Source organism: Macaca mulatta, chromosome X, assembly GCF_049350105.2.
Source record: "Macaca mulatta isolate MMU2019108-1 chromosome X, T2T-MMU8v2.0, whole genome shotgun sequence".
Lineage (NCBI taxonomy): Eukaryota > Metazoa > Chordata > Mammalia > Primates > Cercopithecidae > Macaca > Macaca mulatta.
This window is the reverse complement of record NC_133426.1, coordinates 104,296,951-104,314,779: the sequence shown is the minus strand read 5'-3', so window position 1 is coordinate 104,314,779 and position 17,829 is coordinate 104,296,951. Positions and strand designations below refer to the sequence as shown.

General features: G+C 39.0%; 1 protein-coding gene across 5 annotated transcripts in view; it reads right to left on the bottom strand.

The window, feature by feature from the left end:
• DIAPH2 (diaphanous related formin 2) overlaps positions 1-17,829 on the bottom strand; it is a 918,351-nt gene that overhangs the window by 247,560 nt on the left and 652,962 nt on the right. For all 5 annotated transcript variants that reach the window (XM_077988110.1, XM_077988112.1, XM_077988113.1 and 2 more), the window contains one exon: positions 2,702-2,867. In XM_077988110.1, coding sequence (XP_077844236.1) covers positions 2,702-2,867 — 166 coding nt within the window. The remainder of the gene's footprint in view (positions 1-2,701; positions 2,868-17,829) is intronic.

Sequence of the window (17,829 nt, the reverse complement as noted above, 5' to 3'; positions counted from 1 at the left end):
AAGTGGTAGCAGTACTGTTATATAAGGCAAAAATAGCAATGGCTGGCCAGGAGTGCATTATGTAAGTGTTTCAGATTGGTTGACATATTTAGGATCTCATTACTTGTTTTAAAGGTCAATCTTAACAGGTTCTCAAGAAATTAACTTAAATGGACATGAAACGACACAAGAATATCAAATTATTTACATTCAGTAACAATATATGAAAATTCTTACTCTGTACTCAAGCTACAGTGAAGTCAGCAGAAAGACATAAAACATATCCTACATATGTATGTAATATATATGACTCTGCTATCTCTGAAATTCCGAACGTGACTCAGACTACTAACAGGGAATAGAATTCTTAGAGATCAATCCTTTAACTCTTTCATTTTACAAAAGACAGACAGAAATGGATAGCGAGAAAGGATAAATGACTTACTCAAAGTCACACAGCTTTTTAGTGGCAGTACCAGGACACAAAATCAGGTCTCCTTAATAATATTCTGACATTTTTAAAAAACAAGTTATGATTGAGAAGTGATACAGGTGGAGTTCTTAGCCTTCTAGGCATCTGGCTAATATGAGTACACACAGGCTGTAACACTGGAATTATCATTAAAAGAATGCCGCAACATGGTGGAGAAGTACACCATCTACTACTCTGTGTCTGTGTATTGGGGAGGTTAAGGGAACATATAATATGACAGTGTTTTAGGATCTAAATGGAGATCAACAATATTAATTATATTTATTCTTATATATTTTACATATATATTCTTCTATTTATTTATTTATTTTGGGACAGTCTCACTCTGTCTCCAGCGGCTCACTACAACCTTCGCCTCCCAAGTTCAAGCGATTCTCCTGCCTCAGCCTCTGAAGCAGCTGGGATTACAGGCGCCCGCCACCACGCCCGGCTAATTTTTGTATTATTAGTAGAGACAGGGTTTTGCCATGTTGGCCAGGCTGGTCTCAAACTCCTGACCTCAGGTGATCCACCCACCTCGGCCTCCCAAAGTGCTGAGATTACAGGTGTGAGCCACTGCGCCTGGCCATATATATATTCTTATATATCCATTCACCCACAGACATTGTTACAAAAAAAATTACTGGATTTATCATTTCAGTGTGTCAACTAAAGTATATTTTCTGTTTCCTCATTCCTTTTTAATGTAATTTTTTTCCTTTTCGAAAATAATCCAAGTAGATATAACCTGTGCGCTTACGTGTTCATAGCATATAATCAGCTTTTAAGTTTTAAAAATTATTTGATCACTTTCTCTTAGCCCTCTTCTCATTGCCAATAGAACACATTCTACTAGTTATGGGTTAGCTACAAAGTATGTGTCTCTGTGAAGGGTCAAAGACCAAAATCAACTAATATTTTCAGCAAAAAAGAAGATATATGATCATACTTCTGGAAGTTTGTGGATTAACTTCTATGACCAAAGCTGCTTGTTTAACTGTTGGGGTGTGCTCTGGGTTATAGGCCCTGGGTTAGGAGATGAAAGCAATTTGATTTCCACAAGCATATTCATATCTCACAGATGAAGTCACACCAAAATCAAATGATTTCACAGGGCAACAGCATTGACAAAGAAAGTACTGCTTTGGGAATAAAAACATACCTCACACTGGAATGAATTTGTTTGTTAACTGATCTTCCTGCTGGGGATTATTGCTAGAGGTCCTCACACCTGTAATCCCAACACTTCGGGAGGTTGAGGTAGGTGGATCACTTGAGGTCAGGAGTTCGAGACCAGCCTGGCCAATATGGTGAAACCCTATCTCTACTAAAAATACAACAATTAGCTGGGCGTGGTGGCATGTGCCTGTAATCCCAGCTACTTGGGAGGCTGAGGCAGGAGAATCGCTTGAACCTGGGAGGCAGAGGTTGCAATGAGCCGAGATAGTACCACTGCACTTCAGCCTGGGCAACAGAGCAAGACTCCATATCAAAAAAAAAATTTAAAAAATATATATATATATACACACACACACATATATACACCTTTATCTGTTTGAGATCAACTATTGTGCATATCTTTCTGTTACTATTACAATCAGAGTCTGTGTTCTTCCTGCTACTCCTTTGTTGGATGCAGAGGAGGTGTATTTCCACAGCATTTATATAGCAAAGTCTTTGATTCCTTTTAGCATCATAACTTGTACCCTAACTGCCACCCCCAATTAATGCTAATATTTACTGTGATCCTCAAGAGTTCCAGTTTAAAACAAGAGCCCACATTATAAAAGAAACTTTAGGTATTCAAAGTTATTTACAAAGTCCAATTCAAAATCAGTTTCTCATTTAGGCTGTGAAAGAAACTTGTTTATAAATCACAGCATTCGAATTTATAATGTGAAAAGTTCTAGATATTAATTTTTAAGGTACGCAAAATTATAATATTATGCTATATAAAAATTGGGGTTATTTAAGTACCAATTCATTCATTTCCTATAAAATTTCAGTAAAACATTTCCCATGTATACCTAACATTGAAGATGATTCATTGAGGTCCGCATTATGTTAAGCCAGCCATGACTTATAACTTAATTTTTATCCATGTCACAGGTATAAAATATCTGTCAATTCTTGTTAAAAAACTGTCACATGAAATCAATATAGTCAATAGGAACATAAAACAACAATAGAAGGAAGACATTCAGAAATATAAGCAACAGGCCTTGCAATGCTTTAAGATGTATTACTCACCAAAAACAAAGTTCGGAAGTTGTTGAGATCACCAAAGAACTCTTCTATGCTCACTGTCTTTGAGTCAAAAATGAAGTATTCTCCGAGATTCTCATAGAGCTTCATCATGTTGTTGTGCATGGTGGAGAGTTTTTCATACTGTTCTCTGGCACTCTTCGTAAAGCTGTAGCTTTTTGTTAAGGAACATGACCCAACAGTACCTTTTAAATGCAATCACTAGATGTTAAGATTGAATTAAATCATCACTTCTATAAATATATTAGTAACGCACAAATACTTGTGCATTAGTTTGTTAGGGCTGCCATAGTAAAATACCACAGATTAGGTGGCTTAAACAACAGAAACTGATTTTCTCACAAATCTGGAGGCTAGAAGTCTGAGATCAGGGTCTAGTGGGTTTAGTTTCTTCTGAGGTCTCTCCATAGTCATTCCTCTGTCTGTATCCTAATCGCTTCTTCTTACATTAGACATATTGGATTAGGGCCCACACTCATCAGCTCATTTTAACTTAATTACTTCCTTAAAGTCCCTATGATCAAATATAGTCACATTCTGAGGTACAGGGTGGTTAGGACTTTAACATATGAATTTTGGGGAAGACACATTTTAGCCCAAAATAACTTGCTAGAGTCATTATACTGGTTAGTGAGACTTGAAGATCTTCAAATTAGGCAGAACTATTCAATATGTAACCACACGGAACATATTTGTTAGAAAATGTTTGCTAAATGAAAGCATATAGGCATAAATACCAGAAAATGGCCTCATATATTTTTATGAGTAAAGTAGAAAACAAACAGTGACAAAAAACTTAAAGAAAAAATTATATATATATATGTATATATATATAATTTTCTTCTCTTTTTAATATATATCTCTATATAAATAGAGATAGAGGTTATAGTGAGGCCAGGTGTGGTGGCTCACGCCTGTAATCCCGACACTTTGGGAGGCCGAGGTGAGCAGATCACAAGGTCAGGAGTTTGAGACCAGCCTGGTCAACACAGTGAAACCCCGTCTCTACTAAAAATACAAAAAAATTAGCCGGGCATGGTGACATGCAACTGTAGTCCCAGCTACTTGGGAGGCTGAGGCAGGAGAATTGCTTGAACTTGGGAGGTGGAGGTCGTGCTGAGCCAAGATCGCATCCCAGCACTCCAGCCCGGGCAACAGTGTGAGACTCCATCTCAAAAAAAAAAAAAAAAAGAGGTGAATTCTGTATATGAGTGTTATATATGTGTGTGTGTGTGTATACATATATGCATAACCCACATAAGGAAGGGAGAGAAGGAAGAAGGTGATGGGGTTCAAGACACACTTCCCCAAAATATGGCACCTTGGCATTTGAGAAATCAGCAAAAGCAGGAAGATCTCTCTGATCTTCTTCTAAACCTTTTCTCCTGAAGCAGACAAGAAAATAATTCTCTTAACTGCCTCTGAAGTAGGTTATAAGACCCTCATTTCAGAGCTGCTCTTCCTATACCTGAAGGAAAAGAATGTCCTTATCTCTGGAGACATATGGACACAGAGAAGAATCTGAACAAATATGCCTTGCTAAGTCCCCCCAGCTCATTACCATTAGATCATACCCGCTTTGCCCAGTTATATTTCCCCACTGTCCACTCTTCATCAAACCTAATCATAAAAATATACAAGTTTCCCTATTTCTTTTGGTCTTCATTTCTGAGGGCTCCTGTGTCACATAAAATTTATATTAAATAAATCCATAAGTTTTCCTCTTGTTAATCTGTCTTTTGTTTTAGAGGTCTCAGCCACAAACCCAGCAATGGGTGAGAAGAGAAACTGCTTTTCCTCTATAGAGGAGAGAAAGTGGCCTGGCAAGAAAGGAGGAAGAGGGAGAAGGAGGGAACGGGGGAGGGAGAAGAGAGGATGAAGGGGAGAGGGAGAGAGAGATACAGAGGGAGAGGGAGAAGGAGAGAGAGGTAAAGAAAATTTGCTGTAGCTCTAGAGAGAATTTTCTGTACCTTTAGAACCTTAATCGCTCAAAGGGCTTGTTAAAACACAAGTAGCTGTTTGCTGGGGCCCCAGATCAGAGGCCTAAGAATTATCATTTCTAACTAATTTCCAGGTGATGCTGATGCTCCTGGTCCAGGCCCACACTTTGAGTAGCATGTTTTAGAAAATTAAGTAGAAGCTATTATCCCCAGAAACTAATTTTACCAGTTTTAAAAAAATTTTGAAGGAATAAGTGATCTTAACAACCATCATTACCAAATCATAAAATGAACGAAATATATAAATGTGTCCTACTAAAGATATCTCACTATATATAAATTTATACTTACAGAAAGAAATTATAATACATTTTTTCTGATTATAGAAGATATAAATGACCCTTTTTTACAACTTAGAAATTAAAAACTTAAATCAACTAAAATTTCCCACTCAGAAACAAGTATTGTGAACATCTTGAAGCATTTCCTCCTGGTCTTTCTTCTATGGCTAGTAACTTTTGATTGTTATGGATAAGAACGTTTTAGAAAAAGGTAAGTGGACTAACCATAAAGAAGAAAGGAAACAAAATCAACAGTTTAAAATTAGAGTTAAATCCATTAAAAATTAATAATGATCACAGAAGTAAAATTTCTTTAGATGGAAAAGTAATTGACTTGGAATTGTATAGAAAAATAATGGTGCAGTCTGGGGCATACTATTTTAAGATCTACTATAGTGTATTAATATTTTGTGGTGCTATTATTTTATCAAGTACTGATAATTGTGCCTTGAAAAACTTGACTTTATAAGATTTTCTGAATTCTTCACTGTGTTTTATTATAACCTGGGGCCAAATTTATTTTCCATGGGAACACAGCTCTAGTTCTATAATGAAAGTCAATGGGGAAATCAGACCATTTCTGGAAAATTACTTTGCAGCTGACACTTATGGAATACACCATGATTTTAAAAGTGAGATGCCCACTTCCTATGTTATTTTTTTATGCTACATAAGTATTAGCATTCACATTAACAACACAACAGCCCCTTTCATGCTGACAAGTGACATTAAATCTTTCAATCCTCAAGCCCATTTTTATGTCAATAGACCCGAAAGAACAAACACATTTCTGACAGACTCTACTTTCTTTTTAGCAATGAAAAAGAAGTTTTTATATGCTTCACATATAAAAACATACTGATTTTTACCTTTGAGACTGTCATCATATATATATTGGTTTTTAAGAAAATGTTTAGCATTGTATTTAAGCATAGCAGAAAGAAGACTCTTCATTTTTCAGCAAAGAATGAAAGTGACATTTCTGTTTTCTAGCCTCTCTTCCCTAAATAAAATAGATTCATTCCAGGGACTTGCTAGGCAGAAACACTTTGCAAAGGTCACTTACTTGTAATCTATTTGCAATGCAAATTACTAAACTGTTTGTATATTGCAGAAAACTCAACATCTGTACAACACAGAGAAAAAGCCAAAGATAACAAAAAAGGGAAAATGTGTATGTTCCCATTTATCATAACACAATTTTTCACCAGCTAAAACATGTCCATGTAGTGATACTGAATTTCATAAATTTGTTGTTATAGAACAAAAAGTGGTTTCAGAAATTGTCTCTGTACCCAAGTGAGGAAATCTGAAAAATTCTGAGAATGGTTTATCTTCAAAATAACAAATGGAAAGCAGTCCAATCTCTAAATCCTTCACTTATCTTCCAAGAGATTACTTTGTAAAAGGGATAGATGGCTGGCGAGTCAGCACTGAAATTTTTCACAATTGCCACCATGTTACCAAATCCTACATGGGACTGCAGGTAAGAAAAAAAGCGGACATCACTCCATATCATCCCTGTATTTAATGTGGAAATTTTAAAAACTTACCATTTATTTTAAATTATCTGCATTATTTTTTAGAGACAGGATCTTGCTCTGTTACTCAGGCTGGAGTGCAGTGGCACGATCCTAGCTCACTGCAGCCTCGAACTCCCAGGCTCAAGCCATCCTCCCGCCTTAGCCTTTCAAGTAGCTGGGACTACAGATGTATGCCACCACACCTGGCTTCATATGGGAAATTTTTATTTTGTTTTTTGAGCAGTCACTAAATACAAGATACTGGGGTGGTATCATGCTAAGCATCGTGGTCGATAGAATGATCATTAAAGCCTTAATCTCTACCCTGAAGAAGTTTATAATCCAATAGTACAATAATTCTACCACCATCAATTTGCATGTGTATAAGACTTTATTACTTATTATATACATTTCCTTCCATTATATCCCATATTCTTCATAACCTTTTCAAAAAGGCAGAGCAATATGACCATTCAAATTTTAGAGTTGTGGGAGCTAGATAAAAGGCAGTTATCCATTTAGGGTTAGAACGCAGACATTGTAATAATCCATGGCATGACACCTAGTTCTTTCCATATAGAAGTGTATTGTTTACAATAACAGTGACCTTCATGTGGCAAAATCCAATATTTACTCCTTTATTCTTCTTTTTAGGTCTCAGCAGCATATGACACATTTAGCTACTTCTCTTAATTTCTGTGACACAGAAATGAAAAGTTTTCTTTCTCACTTCCTCTCCTCTGGTAACTTTTTGTTTTTGTTTTTGTTTTTGTTTTTTGTTTTTTGCTTTGTTTTGTTGTTTTTTTGAGATGGAGTCTTACTCTGTCACCCAGGCTGAAGTACAGTGGCGTGATCTCAGCTCACTGCGACCTCCACCTCCTGGGTTCAAGCGATTCTCCTGCCTCAGCCTCCCAAGTAGCTGGAATTACAGGCACAGCCCACCACATCCAGCTAATTTTTGTATTTTTAGTAGAGATGGGGTTTCACCATGTTGGCCAGGCTGGTCTTGAACTCCTGACCTCAGGTGATCCACCCACCTGGGTCACCCAATGTGCTGGGATTACAGGCGTGAGCCACGGTGCCTGGACTCTTCTGGCAACTTCTATAAAATGTTAGCGTAGAGGGTTTGGTCCTGAGCCCTCTATCTGCATTCTCTGTCTAGTTGATTTCAGCAATTCACATAGCTTTTGTCAGGCCTCTGAGCCAAAGCTAAGCATCATATCCCCTGTGACCTGCATGTACACATCCAGATGGCCTGTTCCTGCCCTAACTGATGACATTCCACCACAAAAGAAGTGAAAATGGCCTGTTCCTGCCTTAACTGATGACATTACCTTGTGAAATTCCTTTTCCTGGCTCAAAAGCTCCCCGACTGAGCACCTTGTGACCCCCACCCCTGCCCGCCAGAGAACAACCCCCTTTGACTATAATTTTCCTTTACCTACCCAAATCCTATAAAACGGCCCCACCCCATCTCCCTTCGCTGACTCTCTTTTCAGACAGCCCGCCTACACCCAGGTGAAATAAACAGCCTTGTTGCTTACACAAAGCCTGTTTGGTGGTCTCTTCACACGGATGCGCATGAAAGCTTTAATATCATCTATATTGATGATGCCCAAATTTATATCTCTCTTAGCACAATCTCTCCCCTGAGACACACACTTTTTATAATCAACTGTCTACATACCATCTCTACTTGAATTTTTAAAAAAATGATACCTGTTGATATTTCAAATGTAAATTCCTCTCTGAAAACCCTCTAATAACTTTCTACAACACTTGGAAGAAAATCCAAATGATTTATAAGGCTCTACATGATCTGTCCTCTACCCATCCCTGTAATGTAAACTCATGCCATCCTCCCTTTAAAGTACTATGCCTGGCTATAACAACCTTCTTTCTGTTCCTTGGACAAACAAGGTCACAGACAGCTCAGGGCCTTTGCACTTGTTATTCTCTCTGCCTAGACTGTTTCTTTCCCACCAAGCCATTCAGTCTCAGCTTAAATGCCACTTCCTCATAGAGGCTTGCTTCAATCATCCAATCTAAAATATCCATCCCCATCACTGTTACTGTGACCTATTTTATTTCATTTGAGAACTTAATCACTATCTGACATTATCTCTTCTGTCTATTTTTCTTATTCCTTATTTCAATCTGTTTACTGCCTACCTTGCCCTACTTAAAAATATGGTCCATGAAAGTAGACCTTCTCTAATTGATCACTGACTCATCAACACCTAGACGTGTGCCTGGCACATAGAAGAAATAGTAGCAGTAACAAAAGAAATGAGAATCAACAATAACGACAATGTAACCGTACCTAACCTTTTTAAAAAATAAATTGTGTGAGCCGCTGTGGAAGACTTCCCATGGATTAACTCATTTAATCTTCACAACAGCTTTCTGAGATAAAAAAATAATAATAATAATTGCATAAGGTCACACAGATAGTATGTCACAAAAATGGAAATAAACTCAGTGTGCCTCCAGAAACCATGTTCTTAACCAGTAAGCTATATATTTCTGAAGAAATATTTGTTGAAGGAGTAAAGGCTTATCCTAACACTGCATAGAATGACCCCACTGAAGGCTGGATCATGGGTTGACTTGAGTACTTAAAAACCTGAAATCCCTTTTATGAATCTTAAGATAAACCAATTTCACAGCAAAACTCATTTAACTGAGAATATTTTTGCAGTACTATTTAATTGTATTTGAGAACGCATTTTAATTCCCTCGTTTCATCAATCGGAACGTCTTAAATACATTTTAATAACAAGGTTGGCTTCAATCATATTTATTTTAAAGCTATATATGTAATAGTGAATATGTTTATCAGTAGAATGATGGTCAGCCTAAATTAAGTTTGTGTCTTTAGACCTGAATGTTACTCTAGTAGATATGTTAGTAGATGTAATGGTTAATTTTATGTCAATTTGACTGGGTTAAAGGATATCCAGATAGCTGGTGAAACACTGTCTCTGGGTATGCCTGTGAGGGTGTTTCCGGAAGAATCTGCCTGTGAATCAATAGACTGAGTAAAGAAGATCACCCTGCTCAATGTGGGTGGGAAATGATCCAATTTGTTGAGGGCCAAGACAGAACACAGAAATGGAGAACGGTGAATTCTCTCTCTCTTCTGGAGCTGAGACGTCCATCTTCTCTTGCCCTGGGACATTGACACTCCTGGTTTTTGTGCCAAGGGACTGCAACTGTAGCATAAACAAATGGCTCCCCTGGTTCTCAGACCTGGGGATTTGTATTGGAACTATACCATCAGTTTTCCTGGTTTTTTAGCATGCAGAGGGTTGGAAGTTAGGTGACGAGATGTCTCAGTCTCCGTGTGTGTGTGTGTGTGTGTGTGTGTGCGCGCGCGTGTGTGTGCGTGTGTGTGTGTGTGTGTGTGCGTGTGTGTGTGTGTGTGCGTGTGTGCGTGTGTGTGTGTGTGTGTATTCTTTTTCTCTGGAGAACCCTAATACAATAGATAAAATTTATAACTGGTCATTTTGTTTAGCTCCTATATTAGAGGATAGAAATTAACAATATGGTTTAAAGAAAATAAGTATTTTTATTTTTTTCTAAGAGACAGAATCTTGTTATGTTGCCAAGGCTGGAGTGTGGTGGCTATTCACAGGTGCAATCCCAGTACTGATCGGCATGAGAGTTTTTACCTCCTTTGTTTCTGACCTGGGCTAGGTAACCCCTGCTTAAGCAACCTGGTGGTCCCCCATTACTGAAAGGTCACCATATTAATGTGGACCTTAGTGTGAATGCCCAATCAGCCTAGCACATTATAGCCCAGAACTCCCGGGCTCAAGCAATCCTCTCATCTCAGCCTTCTGAGTATCTGGGCCTACAGGCATCTACCACCACACCCAGTATAAATAAGAGTTAAATGTATGTAGTGGGATGCCTCACAAAAAAAATTAACTTACTATAAAATGCATTTCATGAAAGGCTACTTGCCCGGGCACAGTGGCTCATGCGTGTAATCCCAGCGCTTTGGGAGGCCAAGGCAGATGGATCGCTTAAGGTCAGGAGTTCGAGATCAACCTGGATGTGGTGAAACTCCATCTTTCCTAAAAATACAAAAAATAGCAGGGTGTGGTGGAGGTTATCTGTAATCCCAGCTACTCGGGAGGCTAAGGCAGGAGAATGGCTTGGACCTGGGAGGCAGAGGTTGCAGTGAGCCGAGATCATGCCACTGCACTCCAGCCTGAGCGACAGAGACAGAGTGAGGCTCTATCTCAAAAGAAACAAGAAAACAAAAAATCAAAAAAACAAAAAAAACGAGGCTATTTGGTGGCTTACAGGCAGTTTTGATTCTAGAAACAGAATGACATTTTCATGTCATAGAGATACAAGGTATCTCTTTACATCGACCTGTAGAGTTCTTTTTATAAAGTGGGTATATCTTTAACAGGACCCTGTCTATGGAGAAGGAGGAGAAAGGTTGTCTCATCAGTAGAGATTTGACCTGGGTTACTGTTACTCCTTACTTGGGGTTAAGATTGAATATAACTGAGACTTAAGAAAGTGTATTGTAGACCATTATGATTGGTGTGACTGGGTCAGGCAGCCTGCCCTTAGTTGTGTTTTGGCAGCACTGAGGGAGAAGTCTATGGCCATATTTAGGGTGATATGGGAAAGCTGGTTATGGACACAGTATAAAACGAATGCTAGAACCTCTCCTAACACAGTTCCCTGAGAAACTACCGAAGGCAATGGTAAGATCAGCAGCCAAAGGGCATTTGCTCCTGAATACCCAGATTTCCTGGCATTTGGTGCTACAGGAGAGAGTGACAACAACTAGAAAAGCTTCTAAGCACAGGGCACTCTGGGGAGGATGATTAGACTATTCCAGGATCAAAATGTAGAGTGACCTCTTCCCATCTGTTTAAGCAACTTTGGAAGTCCTTGAAATATTTAAAGAGAAGAACCCTGGGAAAACAATGGACCTTCCAAGATGAAGGTAATTCAGAGTAATTTATAACCTAAAATAAATATAACCTTATGGCGGTGAAGTGGGACATATCTAATACATATAAACTTGTCAAGTATGAGAGGAAAATAAGAAATTCAATGCAATTTTCCTTTTACTAGTCCCCTTTCAAATTCCTTGTTCTACAAAGACAAATATTTCTGATTTTTCAAGCATGAAGTTATTCAAGATAACTCTAAGCTAAAATCACATCATCTTCTCCCTAACAGAAGTGTTTTTTGCGGGTTTATAAACTAAAATGTGTGCAGCATTTTAAAACACTGCAAGGTAAAATGCTAATGTTTTGAAAATGTTATTAATTTGAAATCAGTTTGGTCTCAGTCATGAATCTGGAAAGTTAATTTATAAAACATTTATCATAAGTCCCACAAAGCATTTTTATTTCCTTTTTTCTTTTGAGACAGTCTCACTCTATCGCCCATGCTGGAGGGCAGTGGCATGATCTCGGCTCACTGCAACTTCTGCCTCACAGGTTCAAGTGATTCTCTTGCCTCAGCCTCCCACGTAGCTGGGATTACAGGTGCCCAACACCACGCCCAGCTAATTTCTTTATTTTTAGTAGAGATGGGGTTTCATCATGTTGGTTAGGTTAGTCTCGAACTCCTTCCTGACCTCAAGTGATCTGCCCACCCAGGCCTCCCAGTGCTGGGATTACAGGCGTGAGCCACTGCACCCAGCCCACAAAGCATTTTTATATTAACTCATTTGAAAATTTCACCTAGGGAAACAGTGATCAGAATTACTTGGGTATGTACTATACAGAATTCTCTTAAAGCTTTTATCACCTATGTTTTTGTGTGACTATATGTTAATTTCTTGGTTATATTCCTTAGTAATATACTAACAGTATGGACTTAAAATTCAACCTGAGACAGTTGTAATTCCTCCATAGGCTTATACCCAAATAGAGAGTAAGTTATTTTCTTTATACTTTAATGTACATTTATATTGGTTTTGACTATTTCAGGTAGCTGAAGGCAGGTGTTATACCCCCTTGCCCTTTAACTGATCCTACTGGCAAAATAGGATCACTTCATCAATGCTATGTATAGAAAACTGTTTATCATTTTACTTAATTTTGATGTAAGGAGTAATCATTACCACAAAAAACTTGTTCCATTAGAACTAGAATAAGCATTAGAGCACTGGGGAATGAAGAGTTTATACAGCTCATAGATACCTGAGTCAAATCAGCTGCTACAATTTTTCATCTTCATAGGTAGTACATTAGTTACTTATAATTTTCATTTTAAAAGCCTGAAATATTAAATATCATTACTGCTGGATTGAAGAACATGGAAAAATCAACTTGAGATCCACTTAACCTTCACACAAGCTTTAGTTAACAACCTGGCATAATTACCCATTTAAATAAAAGGAAGTCACAAATATACAATCTATTAAAATATAAACAGCATTTCCACTTTTCAAAACCTGTCAGGAAAGATTCCTCTTAATGCTAAAAACAAAACATAAATTTTTCCATTTAATTTGGGTAATTTTCAATTAGAAATTATTAACATTTCAAAGAAATGTACTTTAAAAATAATATGAAAATATGTGAAATTTCCTTACAAACCACACATTATGTGATGAATATGCATTGACAAGTATTTACAAACATGAAACATTAACAAGGATAATATGGAACGCATGTATTAATTTTCATTTGGGTTCAGCATAATACTTTAAAATAGTTCAAGACATAGACTAAAAAATCCTGTTAAAAATCTGATTATAGGCCAGGTGCGGTGGCTCACACTTGTAATCCCAGCACTTTGGGAGGCCGAGGCAGGCAGATCACCTGAGGTCAGGAGTTTGACACCAGCCTGACCAACATGGCAAAACCCCATCTCTACTGAAAATACAAAATTAGCCAGGCGTGATGGTGCACACCTGTCATCTCAGCTACTTGTGAGGCTGAGGCACGAGAATTGCTTGAACCCGGGAGATGGAGGTTGCAGTGAGCTGAGATTGCACCATTGCACTCCAGCCTGGGCAACAAGTGAAACTCAGTTTCAAAAAAAAAAAAAAAAAAAAAAATCAGATTATAAAACTGAGGCACGGCCATGATTACTCCCACCCATCAGAGCAGTTTGGGCGAGGACTCAGTCAGGACCAGGCCAGGACAGAAGTGAGTAGCAACTATCCTGGTGGCAGCCCAGCAGGACAGCCTCCCCCCAAACCTTCTAGAGGAGAATCAGTCACTCACTCTTGCACCTCTTTCATTACTCTGACACCCAGTGTGGGGCTATGTCCATGTATTAGTCTGTTCTCATGCTGATATGAAGAAATACCCGAGACTGGGTAATTTATAAAGGAAAGAGGTTGAATTGACTCACAGTCTCACATGGCTGGGGAGGCCTCAGGAAACTTACAATCATGGCGGAAGGCACCTCTTCACAGGGTGGCAGGGGAGGGAATGAGTGCCAGCAGGGGAAATGCCAGACACTTATAAAACCATCAGATCTCATGAGAACTCACTATCATGAACACAGCATGGAGGAAACTGCCCCCATGATCCAATCATTTCCCAGTGGGTCCCTCCCATGACACGTGGGCATTATGGGAACTACAATTCAAGATGAGATTTGGGTGGGGACACAGGCAAACCATATCCGTCCATAATCCCTTCTGGGGACCAGAATCACCAGATTTGTACTATCTGAAGTATGTCAAGTACCCCTGCTTCTCTTTTTTACCTTCTGCCCCATTGGAGTAGCCATTTTCTTAGTGCTCTCTCACTACCCAAAGAGTAGATTTTCTGTTAAAATAAAAAAATAAAAACAAAAGAAATAAAATTGAGGCATAAGACATTTAAATAATATAACAAAGATAGTATAGTCAGTGGTGAGGATTTTGAGCCAAAGTCCTCAGTTTTTAACATAGAGGTGGTAATTATGCTACCAGAAAGATGAAAACATTTTGCAACGACCCCACTTTTCCATAAATGGTCTGAGTCAGCTAGGATAAAGAAAATGCTTTTAAATAAGCCTCCTGTTAAAGTCACAAATGTGGTAGTTATTAGAGAGATAAGAAGTACACTCAGCACTCTTAATTTTCTCTACCCACTTTCTTTATTCACTCTCTTGTGTCTTTTATGTGTCTGTCTTTTTATCCTTCCTTTGAAAACAGAGTTTAGCTTTGCATCCTTAGTCACCCAGCAGAGTGATTTCTTCACTCATTTATTCAAACATATTGATTAAATGCCTACTATGTGCCAGGTATCTTCTAGGTGCTGATGACAGAGTAGTGAATATTCAGACAAGGTTACTGCTTTCCAAGGAGATGCCAGTTGAGTGGGGAAAATATACATTAAACAAACACAAAACATTTTTTAAATTGCAATTTGAAAAGTGTGACTGCAGGCTTGGCGCGGTGGCTCATGCCTGTAATCCCAGCACTTTGGTAGGCCAAGGCGGGCAGATCACGAGGTCAGGAGATCGAGACCATACTGGCTAACACGGTGAAACCCCGTCTCTACTAAAAATACAAAAAAATTAGCCGGGCGTGGTGGCGGGTGCCTGTAGTCCCAGCTACTCAGGAGGCTGAGGCAGGAGAATGGCGTGAACCCGGGAGGCGGAGCTTGCAGTGAGCCGAGATCGGGCCACTGCACTCCAGCCTGGGCAACAGAGCGAGACTGTCTCAAAACAAAAAAAAGAAAAGTGTGACTGCAAAGCTTAAGTTGCTATAAGAATGTATATTTGGGAGACTTAATAGACTTGGGAGGATGGGGTAGGTTATGAGTCTGGAAATGCTGCTTGAAAGATGATGCATTAAAACTCAAACCTGGATGGTAAGAGCCAGAAGGAGCATTGTGGTAGTATGAGGGAAGGCTTGGAAAGATATTAAATATTCTAGGAACACAAAGAAGAGGAAAAAGGCCTAGAATACTAGAGACTACGGAGTTAAGTGGGAGTGAGGAAGGAGATGGTTCCTGAGGTAAGCAGGAACCAGATTCTATAAATCTATTAAGCATTTAAAACTTGTTCTTGTCCAAAATGTAAGTCATTGACAAGGTTTAAACAAATAAGTGGCAGATTAGATTTCCTTTGCTTAAGGCGTAAAAAATGGTACCTAAATTAAAACACGTACATACACACTAACAACAACCAAAAACCCTCAGACTAATTTAAATGAAACATAGAATATGATCTAAATGATAGTAAGTTTATTTGCTAGTTCCTACTAATGAGAAGAGTATGCAGTATGTAAATATCCAATTAAAGTACATTTGATAAATTATTGAGAATGTTACACAGAATCAAAGGCAGTTAAAAAATAACAGGTGTTAGGCAATATATAACTATCAAGATTGCCATATAGTTGTGTTTACCGGAATACAGGAGTTATGGTTAAACATTTTTGAGATTGATGTGTATATTTTGGAATGTCAGTATTATTATTTAATATTCATAGTAGGCATACACACACGTTAATTAGATAAGGTCCTACCCCAAGCCCTACCTCACACTCAGTTCTCAGCATCATTTATCATGTTGTGATAATATATAAGAAACTGCTAGGGATTAATGGCCGGGCGCGGTGGCTCAAGCCTGTAATCCCAGCACTTTGGGAGGCCGAGACTGGAGGATCACGAGGTCAGGAGATCGAGACCATCCTGGCTAACACGGTGAAACCCCATCTCTACTAAAAAATACAAAAATCTAGCCGGGCGAGGTGGCGAGCGCCTGTAGTCCCAGCTACTCGGGAGGCTGAGGCAGGAGAATGGTGTAAACCCGGAAGGCGGAGGTTGCAGTGAGCTGAGATCCGGCCACTGCAGTCCAGCCTGGGTAACAGAGCGAGACTCCGTCTCAAAAAAAAAAAAAAAAAAAAAGAAACTGCTAGGGATTAAATAGAGAAAAAGAAAGTAAAGTGATAAGACATGGTTCCTAACCCTCACTGAATTTATAAACTAGTGTTAGGAGACAGATAAATAACAGCAGAGCCTCAGTAGCAGAAACTGACGTTTATTGAACTCTTACAAGGAAGCTGGCACGGAACTAAATGCTTAACAAGCTTTGTCTTATTTAACCCCCGCAATGGCCTATATATGCTATTATTAACTACATTTCACACATGATGAAATTAGCCTCAGGGAGACCAACTAACTTTTTCATTGCCATCTAGATAGTATGTGGTGGATTCAGGATTTGAAAGGGGTACCCTCCCCTATATCACCGCAACACAAAATTATGTTTTAAACCAGCATGTTTAGCCCATAGCTTGCTTCCTCTGTTTTGTTTTTGTTTTTTGTTTTTTGTTTTTTGATATGAAGTCTCGCACTGTCGCCCAGGCTGGAGTGCAGTGGCGCGTTCTAGGCTCACTGCAACCTCCGCCTCCCAGATTCAAGTGATTCTCCTGCCTCAGTCTCCTGAATAGCTGGGATTACAGGCGCCCGCCACCACGTCCAGTGAATTTTTTGGATTTTTAGTAGAGACGGGGTTTCACTATGTTGGCCAGATGGGTCTCAAACTCCTGATCTTGTGATCCACCCGCCCCAGCCTCCCAAAGTGCTGAGATTACAGGCATGAGCCGCCGCTCCTGCTCTGGTTTTTGTTTGTTTGTTTGTTTTGTGTGTGTGTGTATGTGTTTTTTGTTTTTGTTTTTGTTTTTGTTTTTGTTTTGAAAAAAAGCATGTGGTAAAATAAATTCCACATAGAAAGGCTTGACTTTGGAATCATTAGGAAGTTTCACATGGAAGTAACTTCCAAATTCCATCTTGAGGTATGGAAAGGACTTTTCTATCCAGAGAGAAGACACTCCAGGCAATGAGAATAGTATGAGCAAAGGTCTCAATGTATCTAGAACTGTCAAGGAACTGTGACTATTCTGGGATAAGGGAGTTTGCATAAGCAGGGAACTACAGAGGGGATAAGCCTGAAAAGGAATGAAATACATGTTAATATTTTCAAGTTTCCTTTGTAGGTGATGAGTAATCAATATTTTTAAGCAGAGGAGTAACATAACCTTACCTGTTTTTAGGAATCTAGTTTGGCAACAGGAGAAGGATAATTTGGAGAGATGAGAGATTAAACATAGGGAGAGCATCTGGGAAGCCAGCAGAACAGCACTGCAAATGGAAAGTAGGGGATAGATATAAGAAATATGGGCTGGGCGCGGTGGCTCACGCCTGTAATCCCAGCACTCTGGGGGACCCATGCGGGCGGATCACCTGAGGTCAGGAGTTCGAGATCAGCCCGGTCAACATGGTGAAACCCCGTCTCTACTAAAAATACAAAAATTAATCAGGCGTGGTGGCACATGCCTGTAATCCCAGCTACTTGGGAGGCTGAGGCAGGAG